Here is a 13,047-nt window from a genome sequence, read left to right on the forward strand (position 1 = left end):
AAAAACAGCATTGAATAATTTTACAACACCAGTTAAAAAGTTAAGGCTCCTAATTCTTACAGCTGAATGATTCCAGATTCTGCCCAGAGCCTCTAGGAGGTGCTGCTGGGCAGTAAACCTAGGAGGAATGGGAGGAGTCTTCTAAAGCTAAAAGGTCAAAAAAAAAAAAAAAAAAAAAAAAGACTGAGCGAAGATGATTTTATTAACTAGGGCTCTTTAAATATTTGCTTTGGTCCTTGGCTCTTTGGTTATTCTTGAGAGCTATACACTCCCTTGCCCTTCTGCTTTGACAGCCTTGTCTCCAGGATGCCCAGCTACCTAATCTAGGCAGACAGAGTTCCAGGCCTTAAGTCACGCCCCGGCTCATTTGCCTGACTTCCAGGGTCCTGGATCTTCAGTGTTACTGACACTATTTGTTTGTCTGAATGGAATTACAGAGCTACCTGGAGTTCCCATACTCGAGGCCACATTCTTTTCTCTCCTTCTTGAAGTCAGTCACCCCCTAATTTTGAGCCAATCTTTTTCTGCCCCAACATGTCAGCCTGAGCCCAGGACAAGACAATGGAGCCCAGTTTCAAGTATTCCTTTCAACCTGAATTCCTGCCTCAGAAGTGGTGGTCTGACATCACTGGAGTGGCACTGCCCAAGCACTGTGCTCCAAATATTTTGGAAGGCCTAGGAGCTACCTCATACCTGACTTTACTTCCTCCTTGAAGGCCTTGAGGCTATCTTGTACCTGGATAGCCCCTTCTCCCTCACAAAAATGGCAGCTCCAGTACTATGGACCCCTTGACAGCCTGGTGCCCCGAGTTTGGCTGCTGTAGGTTTTGTTTCTCTTATTGCATCAGGTTGATAATCACAGCACAACTGATTCCCAGTGTATGTGCTTATAGGATAGGGACTCCAACTCCCTCACCTAGCACCACCTCAATCTTCCTGCCTGCACAAATGTTGCCATCCTGAAACACCAGGCGCTGCCAGGTAGACAGTACCAGATGTACAAGGAGGGTAAGAAAAGGGCTCAGTTACCTTCCCATGGGTGCTGGTGTTGGGGAACTTATGTCCCCCAAATCCAGGAGTGTTACATAGCCACACAGGAACACTTAACTTTTTCACAACAGGCCGACCCTAACTGCTGTCAAGAGTAGTTTTTCCATTTGCATTGGCAAAAATAAGGAGGGCACAGAGAGTCATCAGCGGCCTGTGTATCCACAGAATGAGAGGACAGACAGGATGACACGGTGTCTGACTTACGCTCCGGGTCCTTGCCACGTCCATGTGATGGTGTCCTGAGAGTGAGAAAGAATAAGGGACAAATGTAGAGTCAAGCATGTGAGGGCCAACCTTGTGCAGAGATGGCGCTATTGTCCTCCCACACTGATATAGGCAAAGGAAGCTTGTGCCCTGGGTTCCAGGGCTTAACCAACCCAATATCTTAAATGTCCATCCTTGTTATCACTTCTCTGAGGCTGCCAATTCCAACATTGACCTAAGTAGGGTTGACACCCATTACCCCTCTCTCCAAAGGTGTTCCAGTGGCCTGTAATTCCCAACTGTGCCATGTCACCTGCCCCCTCTAAGACCTCAGGCAAGGTCTGCCTAGACCTGGTCATGTGATCTCATTGCCACCTCATTCTAAGGCTGTATTCATACTCCAAGTGTCCAAACACAACCACAGCCATGTTTCTCCCAGGTCAACCCTGGGTTTCAAAAGGGGCGGGGCCCCTGCCACCTAGGAGACTTGGCTGCCTCACTTATGTATGTCCAGAGGATTTGAGAAACTACCCTTAGCAGCTGCACCAAACATTCTCACAGGAGTTGGTAAAAGCCATCTCGCATGGCTTCTTTCTTTGCCATCCATCCTCGACCTATTTTTCCTACCCTGGTTTGGCTCCCTAGGCAGGGTCTGTGATCAGAGCTTTGGCAGTGGGGGTACATCCTGCAGCTAAACGGCTGAGGAAGCTCACACAGACACTAGAAACATAAACATAGGCAAACTTCCTGCTTCTCTGATAACCAAACTTCCAAGGGTCTAGGAGACCAGTGAAGACTGTGCCCCGCCCCTCACCCCAGGCCGACGAATCAACTGAGAATGGAAACCTCACTCCCACACATAGGCTGGCAAGCTGCTCCATTCCTGGGTGTTCAGACTCTTTACAGAGGGCAGAGCCTTCCTCAGGAAACTAACAGGAAATGAACTCTTCTGTGGTTCAGCAATACCCGGTAGTCATCCAGTCTGCTAGTGACTGATGGTCCAGATGGCCCCCATTGCTTAGCCATTTGCCTCAGGGGACCCCATGCCTAGACAGGCAGGCCTGGTTCCCATATGGGTTTGGCCCCTGTGTCCATGAGCTGCCAACATTAGATTGTGAGCTAAAAGGTTACCGTCCATACTGTCCTCTGCTGTCTTTCGTGGTGTCTAACTGCAAAAGCTTATTCCACTAAGAAATGCCGCATGTGCCCAGTACCTCAGGGCACTGGAGGCTCACATTCATAGACTAGCCACTTCTAACTGTGGAAGCCATCAAGGCCCAAGAAAAACTGCCCCAAGAGTCACATTAGAAGGGAGGCTACAGCTGGATCTGTGAAAAGGGCCGGCCCTGACACCTCTCCCTAAGGGTTCGGGGAAGATTAAGGGCACTTAGGAAAAAGGCCCGGTTGCAAAACCCAGCAGAACTTGCTCTGAGGCCTCCCTCATCTGGAATCCTCCCTCCTCTGGGCTGGGGTCCTTTCAGGTCATCCAGGAGCTCTGGATCCAACTGCCCTGTCTTACTTTAAAACAAGTCAGAGGCTTCCAATCGGAGCAGAGGAAGCACAATAAAGTCACATGACCTCTACAGCAACCGGATTCCTCCTTCAGTCTTTTAGAAAACATAAGGACTTTAAAACGGCCAGAACGTGAGCCAGGCTTTGCTTCAGGGCCTGTGCAAAGTGGAACTTTGTGTGCCACGACTGAGACTGTTCTAAAACTGTTGTAAATACACCATGGAGATAGCTTACACTTGGGACTCCACCTGAGGAGCCCGCCTCTCCCTTTCTGGGCTGCAGCTGTGTGGTGCTGCCAACCTTTCTCTCAATTACTGTGGATGAACAAAGGATACAGGGTGCACAGCCACCCAGGCACAAGCAAGACACCTAGCCAGCTCTCACTCCTCCTGAACTCCTCTTAACACATAAGAACATGACTTACCAATTTGTTCGGGTAGCGTAGCACCACGGGTTGGACAGGAACTCCGGGAATGAATGCACCTGCCAAGGAAAGTGTAGATTCTCAGTGCTGGCAACAGGAAACATGAGAAGGTGGGACCGAGCTGTGGCACTGTCACTGGCCTTAATAAACCGAGCTTTTCTGCGCCAGCTTTCCTTGTCAGTGAAGAGATCCTTTGGATTCCCAGACTATTTCCTGTACTCTGCCCTGTCCAAGAAGAGAGCTGCTGGTGTCTCAGTACCAACATGAATACACAGACGGGAGGTGAGGGAGGGGCTCCAGTATGTCTGTACCTCAGAGCTCGGAACTGTCCGGCCCTCTCCTCCACAGATCTGTGCTAGAGATTTTGGTTTCTACACACTGCCTGGGACCTGGATTTAGGGTTGGTCACCATGATGAATGAGGCACACCTGGTCTTGTCTAGGGCAGGACAGTCTAGCCTAGCCCTGTCCCATAGGTGACCAGCCCTGCCAGTCATTTCTACTGTTTATATACTGATGGGTTAGTGAGCCTGGCTACGATGTCCTATTCTTTTTAAATATAGATGTTGGAAGGTTCACACCTCTGAAAATCAAGGTATCTGGGACACTCATACACTGAAGGATGGGTATTCGAAGTGTGTGTGTGTGTGTGTGTGTGTGTTCTTCTTGGCTGGTTGAAACCAGTGTGTATCCATTCTAGGAGGGGAAAGGCCCTGGAAGGAGGCTCTGTGGATGCTTTAGCAGCCCCTCTATCCTTCAGTTCAGGGCCTTGGTGATGGTCCTGACTCAGGATTTCTAAACACCTTTGGAAAAAATCTGCATGTGGGGTTGTCACGAGTTTCTGTCTTTACGGCCAGCTCCCCGTCCAGGGTGGTCTGAACCAGAGACAAGTGTCAGAACATGTCAGAGCTGATGACCCAGGCTGTTAGATTCTGCCTCAGGCACAAGATCCTACAGCTCCCATGTCTGAACCTAGTTGGGGTCAGCAGACCTTGGCTCCTACTCCATTATCAAGACAGTCAGTGAGTCCCAGCATCCTCAGACATGCATGCTAGAGAACACGCTTATCGCCTCAGAGGACTAAACTTGGACCACAAACGCCACCCTGGTTTGTTTGTGTGACAGCAGTGCTCACTGCCACATTCATCTTGACATGCGTCACGGTGACACTATTCAAATTAAGCAGTGCCACTATTTTAAACTTCTTATGTCTAATCGTGGAACCTGGCTGAAAGTGTGCATCTGAACGCATGTGGCTATGAAGGCAAATACAACGTGGGCGACACAGATGCTGGCCGGGCATCAGGTTCCTAAGCAGCAGCCAGCAGCAGGGATACCCTTGGGAGACGGCTCTTCCCAGACTAGGACACAGGGGTTCACCACACAGAGACCTCACATGTGTCATGGAGTATGGTGGTAAGCTGGATGCTGGTCCAGGGCTAAGTAAACAGCAGGTGTTTATGGTATGAACCACAGTTAGTGGTGGTGGTGGGCACCACACAGTTAGTCCTCGTGGGTAACTGCGGCATACAACCTCGGCCGTGCTGTGTACGGCTCTCTTTGTGTCTGCATCCCTTGAGCTTCACACAGGAAGCTGAGCTGCACCTGTGAGGCGCCAATCCTGGGTGTTCTTTCAAGGACGGGTAAATCCCACTATGATGGGAGACGGATGGTTCCCTCACAGCTACCTGTCATGGCTTGAGACACCCAATTCCCTGACAGTTCAGTTATACTGTACCCGTGGCCTTGGGGACATGGCGAGGCATTACTACTGAGGGTTCAAACTAAATGGATGGGTGTTTTATAGGCCATACCCAGGACGAGGGTTCCAAGTGGGGAGGGCTCTCCTGCAGCTAGGCCTTGGTCACAACATGATGCCTTAGCTGCTAAGCCTATTTTAGAAAGAGTGACCACGATATACTGGAGAGAGATTGTGTTCCCTTTTGTGCATTTTATCTCTGTGCATGACTACTGTTTGTGTCAACGAGGGGAGGACTCAGCCATGTGCACATGAGCACAAAAAGGGTGGCCCGAGGAGGTGGAAGACTCTAGAATGTACCACCTAGCACTAAAAATGAATGGAAAGACCATGAATTCGGAAAGACCCAAAACAGGGTAGTGTGATGTAGCCGAAAGCAGAATACTGGGCAGTTGTGGCCAGTATGACCCAGTCTGTGGGAGCTGGTGTGTGCACCTCATGCAGAAAGAGTCCCATTCACCTCTCAACGGCACTCAGAGCTACAGCAGGAACAAGGGGTAAACCTGTTACACCGCCTGGGGTGTACAAAACTTCTAACCAGGTAGAGTCAGGAGCTAAATACTGGGACTCAGCCTCAGCACTACACCTGGGGAGTGCCCCAAGGAAGTGTCCAAGTCGATGGGTCACTGTTCATGCACGTGGAGGACTGCTGTTCTCCCGAGGCTCTGAAACCGGAAGATTGAGCTACAGGCTGGAAGACCACTACAGTCAGTCAGAGCTGCCAGGGCCCAGGTCACGACTGGTCAAGACCTCAGAGCTCAGGCAAACATCGCCATTCATCATAGCCACTGCCTTCAGTCTCCTCATCGTCCTACAGACATTCTAGCTCCTGGCCCAAACACTAAGACTTCCCGTGACCTCTAAGAACCTGTCATACAAGATAACAGTCGAGATTTCCATTATCAGCAGATGACACTACTTCAAAGGCACGATTGGTTTCTTCTTTGTGAGGAAGAAGAAAACATAACAAAAAAAAAAAAAAAAACAACCAAACAAAAAAAACCCAAAAAACAAAAAACAAAACTACATACCAGGTTTGAAGGTAATGAGGCAGGTCCTATTTGTACACGTTCCCTCTGGAAAAATCATTATCTTAAAATAGGAAAAAGATAGCATTAAACCATTGTACTTAAATCCGGAGCCCACCCACCGATGGGCCTTTTCTATTTACTGGCATAATTTTAGACTATGGCTCCTGGAAAGGGGGGATCTTTGGGAGGCCCCCTCAGGCTTAGGGGGTGAGGATCTTTGGGGAGGCCCATCCCCCATGGCTGCGGGGGGAGGGGAATGAAATGAGCTATTAACAAAGTAAGCAGCAGCAAAGGCTGTCAGCCACACATGCATCACAGGAGAGTGGCCAAGAGTGGACACACTGGCGAAGGGCCTCACCAGGAGGAATAGAGACGCTGGGAACAAGCAGGGAACTGTACAGTCACTGGGAACAACTACTGTGAAGAAACTCCTGTTCCCATGGACACACAGTGGCTGTCTCACGGCCACAGAACAAACTAAGACTCCCCATGGTGGAAAGCTTTCCTATCTGAGCCCTGAAGGGAAGGTGATCCACTGAGGAGGCTGGGTGGGCTCAGTGGGCATGCATAAAGATACAAAGAGCACAGGTAAGCTCCTTGGAGAAGAGGGAGCAACTTCTGTCTGTGCAGGCGTGCGTGCGTTTGTGTGTGTCTGTGCATACACTTGCGCCTGCCACACCTTAGAAGCCAGAAGCCTCCACAATGGCTGACTGTGGGCATACTTAGCACCAGATCTGCAGGGCTTTTAAGCAACTAAAAAACAGGACTTCCCGCAAAACCTTCAGCCTCTATCTGTTGGCTCAAAGGGAAAGAAAAAAAAATTGAAGACGTATGACACCAAGGCAGCTTAGACTTCCAGGGGCCGAGGGCAAAGGCAACCCCATGGATGTAGCTACAGCAGCTGGCCAGCAGGACACAAGGCTCAGTCCAGGGCCTAGTAAGTGTTGAATTCCTCAGGCTCACAGTTAACTCAAAAAGTCGACAATACTCAGGGCAGTCAGCAAGGTGCCATCCCAGTGATACAAGGAGTAGATACCCAAGAGAATATGTTTTCATTTTAAGTCCAGACAGAGAAACCCAAAGTGTCCAACACCAAGAGCACCCTCAGATGCACACACTGCCTAAAGACAGAGCAAGGTGAACTTCAGCATGAGAGACGGACAGAGCAGACTTTGTGTTTTCCCCTCCCTCTCTCCCATTCTCAAAGTTCACATCTGGTTCTACCTGAGGCCACTTTCCATTGGACTGCGCCCGTCGCTTGATCTCTTCCACTGTCTTTCTTCGAGAGTCCTGGTCAGAGCGGGACACGAACACGGGCCTGATGTATCTTATCAGAGCTGTAGGAGTGGAGACAGGTTATCGAGTGTATAGCTTCCAACTCCAGGCTTGAGCAGAGGCCTCAAGGGGGCCATAGTGATCTGCATACCCTCAAGACACCTAGCTCCCCGGGCCACGCAGATACACAGAAGGTGAGGAACCTTCCAGTGAACTCCTGAAACTCACGTGCCCTGGAGGAACAATGAGTCCCAGGACTGTCAGCTAGAGCACAGAGCACATAATAGAAACCTAACGCCACCGAGCACAGGTTGTCTGTGTTGCTCCATTAGCAGAACAAGGAGATCCAAGTACTCTAGGACCTCACTGTGGGCTGAACTCGCATCCTTCAAAGTCAGGGATGAAGCCCTAACTCCCGGTACCTGGGAATATGACCCTAAGCGAAGATAAGATATTTGCATATGACCGAGTTCAGCATATCACTCTAACTAGAGTGGTCCTAATCAATGTCTGAGGTCCTTGGAAGAGAACAGAGGCGGGGGGAGAGAAGGATGGATGAAGAGGAAAGATAGGATACATCTTCAGGTACAGAGTACCAAGGACTTCTGCCAATTGTCACTGTGTGCTTTGCTATCAACACCCTCCTCTTGGTCTGCTGGCTTCCAGGGTGGTGAGAACAAACTCTTGTTGCTTCTCTGATGCAAGAACCCCAGAGATTACACACAGCCCTGGAGTAATTGCTACACCATGCCATCTCTACATCTAGTCTAGGTTCATGGTACTTATTCTGCCGTGACTCACGGGGCTCATCAGACCAAAATGTTAGGGACCACTAAAGTAAGACCATGTAGAAATACACTATTGCTCAACACACTCTGAAGAGGTTTTAATATGAACGGCACTCAGGTCAGTCCCTGCTCTGTGACAAAAGGAGTTGGACCCAGGGCCACTGTGTTTCCCAGATGATCTCCCAGGACCATTTTCTGTAAATCATTCTGAGACTTGAAAAGGATGCTTTGCGATTCTTTCTAAAAGGTTTTCCACAAAACACAGAACTAACTAACTAATTAAATACATTTTTTAAAAAGGAAAGGAAGGAAATCCTTTGTGCAGTAACTCACTGGGTCTTCACAACTCTTCTAGAAAGTGAAGCACACAAAGGATACAATCATGTCTCCTTGCCGTCTTGTCATTCAAGCATCTGTTTCACCCTCTCCTGTCAACTCCCAGAGGCTGCTGAAATGACTAGAGTGATAGGGAAGAGAAAGGACTAGATGCTGTGAGGATTAGGTCTCAATTCCCCCTTGTCTGTTTTGCCTTACGATGCCATCGTCTTCCCAGAGGCGCTGGGCTCACCTGGTCTCACTGCCTAGTGTGTTTTATGGGGCTGAGTACAGGAGCTTTCTGTGTCTCTGATGGCAAGAATAAGAAAACCGACTCAAGGGGCTGGGGATTTAGCTCAGTGGTAGAGCGCTTGCCTAGGAAGCACAAGGCCCTGGGTTCGGTCCCCAGCTCCGAAAAAAAGACCAAAAAAAAAAAAAAAAAAAAAAAAGAAAACCGACTCAAACAGTGGAAGATGCCTGCCGGTCCTTTAGGGAATCTGAGGATAGACACAGAAAGGCAAGAAGGGCTCTGTCATGGTTTGAATATGCTTGGCTCAGGGAGTGGCACTATTTGGAGGTGTGGCCTTGTAGGGATAGCTGTGTTAATGTGGGCGTGGGCTTTACCCTAGTCCTAGATGCCTCGAAGTCAGTCTTCTACTAGTCACCTTCAGATGAAGATGTAGAACTCTCAGTACTGCTTGCCCTGTGCCTGCCTGGATGCTGCCGTGTTCCCGCCTTGATGAAAATGGACTGAACCTCTCAACCTGTAAGCCAGCCCCAACTAAATGTTGTCCTTATAAGGGTTGCCTTGATCATGGTGTCGGTTCACAGCAGTGAAACCCTACCTAAGACAGGCTCCAGGGATAGAGCAAGACAAGGTGATCATCTGGGCACCCAGGATGGCATTTTGAGGGTTCCTGGGTAAATCACCTTCCATCACATAAGTGATTTGGACTTTGATGGATGAGTTGCTCCTAAAGGCAGCTCCCTGTCAGCAGGCTACACATGTTGTGTGAAGGGCCAACATAGTCCTGCCCGAAGCTCCAACAGGCCTGTGAATACACTCTCAACCCTTAGCATTTTACCTCCAAACGTCACTTGACCATTTGCTGAATGAATGCTGCTTGGTTTTGTCAGTTTGACATGAAATTCTCTGGGAAAAGGAAATCTTAATTAAGAAAATGATTACATTAAAACTGCCCTGTAGGGAAGTCTGTGAGGGATTTTCTTGATTAATGATTGATGTGGGAGGACCTGGCACACTGTTGGGAGTGATACCCCTGGGTTGTATAATAGAGCAGGCTGAACAAACTATAGGGAGTTGCACTCCTCCATGGCTTCTGCTTCAGTTTCTGCCCTGCTTGAGCTCCTGCCCTGATTTCCCTCAGTGACCTGTGACCTGGAGTGCAAGCTGAAACAATGCGTGTCCTCAAGTTGCTTTGATCATGGTTTTTATCACAGCAAGAAAAACCCCAAGACAGACACATAATCAAAGTTGATACACAGAGAGACAGAAAAAAGCTATGAGGTTGGTTACTCCTGACACCCACAGACCTAAAGGTGAAACACTTCAGGTGTTTTCAACATACATCTCTTCAATAATTAGAATCTGTCTGTCACAGGACCCAAAAGAGGGGCTGGGCTGAAAGTTGGGACAAACCATGCCAACATGAGCCTGCTCTGAGGTAAGACCCAGATCACATCCTGGGTTCTCGAGGGGTCTAGAGGACCCTTAGCTAAATGCTCAGCATAGTACCTAGTCTGGCATATTGCCTTCAATATTCTTCTCCCTCTAGAGACAGGGTCTTGATGCCTTAGTCAGGTGACCCTCCTGCCTCAGCTACTCATGTGCTAGGACTACACATCATTGTACCTGATAATGAACATTTCTGATAAACTTGCCACCAGCCTTCCGTCTCGGGTCTGTGGACTATCTGTAAATGACGGTGAAATGCACAGGCTTCAGAAAGAACCTCTGTGCACAGTGATAACATCTCTGTAAAACCAAACAGGCTGTGGTATCTTGCCAGGCGCCACATGCAGTGACATTTAGGGCTTGCAACACCTTTCAGGGTTAGCAGGGTGGACTGCACATCTGCCAATCACAACCCCATCTCGGTTCCAAAACAATTCTTGGAATTCAACCCAATGTCCCAGGCATGTGCAGTATCCTTGTCTATTTGTGATCAGACTGATAGATCTACAGCCGATGACCCAAACAGCTCAATTTCTCTCCGAGAGCTCGTCAGAAAGGGGAGAGACCCTGCTTGCTCGGAGTTGTTTCATAATCGATGTCCTTACACTGGGCAGCTCATTTCCGTCTATAGGATCTGCTACACCACTCATGGGTGCAAAAGCTAAACACGGTCCCACCTTCTGCCTTCTCGCTGACCTCTCTGCAAAGTCTTGGCTATCCAGATCAGGAGACTGATACAAATGCTTGGCGGAGATGAGACACTCCCATCTAATTCTCCATACAAACCGCAAACCGCTAGTCAAGTCCCACTCTGGTTTCTTTACCTCTATATGAGCCAACTAGGTACCAGCACCTGGAGAAAAGGAATTCACCCAGGGTCCGTGAGCCTTGGATATGCTTAGGATACTGACCACAGTGTTGCCTGAACCCATGATAAAAACTCCCATTTCCCGTGAGTGGGCATGACCACACTTCCTGAGTAGAAAGCACATAGGCCATGGAGGCCATGTTTGCAGTGGACTTGGCCACAGCCAGAGGCCGCTGAAAAGTCACAGTTGTGTTGGGGGAAGGGAAGTCTGTGTTGGTCTGGGGCTAGGGGCCTTGTTTGCCATCTGCCTCAGTTCTAGCCTCCTTTACCACCTGCTTCCCCATGGCTATGAGCCAGTGCCTTAATATTTCCCTATACGATGGGGAAGAGTGCCTGTTCAACAGCAAAGGAAAAAGGAAGAAAGTGAGGGCACTTTGGAGGTTGCAGGCACACATGAAAAATTTAGTGCCCCTAGATAGTGTGAGAGACATTTCCTCATAATCCCGTCAAATGACAGCAGGCTGTTTCTGTGGCTACATCTAGGAGAGGCAGCAGGATCAGGGCCAGATCAGAAGGGTCAGTGCTGGGTAGCTCAGAGTGGAAGCCAAGTTCTTTCTTCTGCCCATCTTCCAGGCAAACAAACCTCAAGATTTTAGAGTTCTCTCTGAATTCAAAGGAGCAGGAGCCTGGTGTGTACAGAGAGATCAGGATACCAGACAGTAGCCTGGCTAGTTTTATGACATTTTGACACAAGCTCAAGTCATTTTGGGAGAAGAAACCCTGACACAGAAAATGCCACCACTAGACTGTCCCACGGGCAAGCCTATAGCGTATTTTCTTAATTAGTGACTGATGTGGGAGGGCCCAATCTATTTTGAATGGTGCCACCCCTTGGGCAGGTGGTTCTGGGTGTATATAAAAACCAGGCTGAGCAAAGCATGAAAATCTAGCCAGTAAGCAGCACTCCTACACGGTCTCTCCTTCAGTTCTCTGCCTTGCTTGAGTTCCTGCCCTGACTTCCTTCAGTGATAGACAGTGATGTTTATCACTGAAATAGGCCTTTCTTCCCCAAGGGCTTTTTGGTCTTGGTGTTTCAACATAGCAGTGGCAACCTAACTAAGACATCAGGGAACACCTCTGTTTTCGGGTGACACTGCCAGGGCCCACACGATCTGGTAGAATCAAACCTATTTTCTACAGTGCAGGTGAGGCTGCAGAGTGGTCACCTTCATGAGACCCGCAGAGCCACAGAGTCAAACCAGGACATTCACTCACAGAGGGCCCAGACACCAGAGCGGGACTGTGGGACATAGCATAGAGCCCTTCTGCCAAGTCTGTCTCTCTTCTCACCATTTACTCAGGAGATTCATTCACCGTGATGGGGGGTATGGCGCTGTGGGCCCTTCTATCACAAGCACCAGGTTGAACCGTCCTTCTTCCACTGTTCTTGTAGGACACCACAGTTACCACAATACCTGGTAACCACCACCACCCTGAGGTACCCCAGCACTGCACCTCATGTCTAGAAACTAACACATCATCTACTGAGATGCCCGGGAACCATTTCTCAACCCCAGAAACTGTGAGCATGGTCTTTCAGACAAAAAGTCTACGCAGATGAAATTGTGGGATCTTACAACGAGGCTACCTTGGATTATCCACCAACAGGATTCTTAGCTAAGACACACACAATAAGGGACTGAGGAAAGTTGGTCATGCGACCAAGACAGTCAGGACAATCTCCCACGGAGCCTCTGGAGGGAGTCTCCCTCGCACACACTGTGACCCTGGGCTTGTGGTTCCTAGAAGGTGACAGAAATGCCTTGTGCTACATCGAACCACTCAGGTTTTGTGATCTGACCAGCAGCCCCAAGACACTACTGTCCCTGGTCTGTGGGAGTCACTGGTTCTTAGGTGCAGCTGCCCAGACATTCGAGAGACCCCTGAACTGCTGTGACTCAGGAAATGAATGCTTGCACGACAGACTTCAGACATGCATCTCTGCACATGACAGTACCGTGGGACATGTCAGTACTGATAAATGACAAGGCCCATGCTACAGGGAACCACAATAACAAAACCAGCATAGCCATAGCTGCCAGTGAGAAGGTGTCTTACTCGTTCCCGGGTGCTCACCCACTCCCACGGTCTCACCCACTCCTATCGCTTCACCCGTTCCCGGGTGC

The 13,047-nt window shown here is 49.3% G+C and overlaps 1 protein-coding gene across 1 annotated transcript in view; it reads right to left on the bottom strand.

Annotated features, from left to right (window-relative positions):
* The window catches only part of Lpcat1 (lysophosphatidylcholine acyltransferase 1), a 50,330-nt gene that overhangs the window by 12,781 nt on the left and 24,502 nt on the right, over nucleotides 1-13,047 (bottom strand). Inside the window, exons 4-7 of the mRNA NM_001100735.1 lie at nucleotides 7,204-7,316; nucleotides 5,980-6,040; nucleotides 3,191-3,249; nucleotides 1,255-1,289 (exon numbers count right to left, since the gene is read on the bottom strand). Of these exons, the coding sequence (NP_001094205.1) occupies nucleotides 1,255-1,289; nucleotides 3,191-3,249; nucleotides 5,980-6,040; nucleotides 7,204-7,316 (268 nt within the window). The remainder of the gene's footprint in view (nucleotides 1-1,254; nucleotides 1,290-3,190; nucleotides 3,250-5,979; nucleotides 6,041-7,203; nucleotides 7,317-13,047) is intronic.

This window comes from Rattus norvegicus, chromosome 1 (genome assembly GCF_021556685.1).
Source record: "Rattus norvegicus strain SHRSP/BbbUtx chromosome 1, alternate assembly SHRSP_T2T, whole genome shotgun sequence".
NCBI classification, from domain to species: Eukaryota; Metazoa; Chordata; class Mammalia; order Rodentia; family Muridae; genus Rattus; species Rattus norvegicus.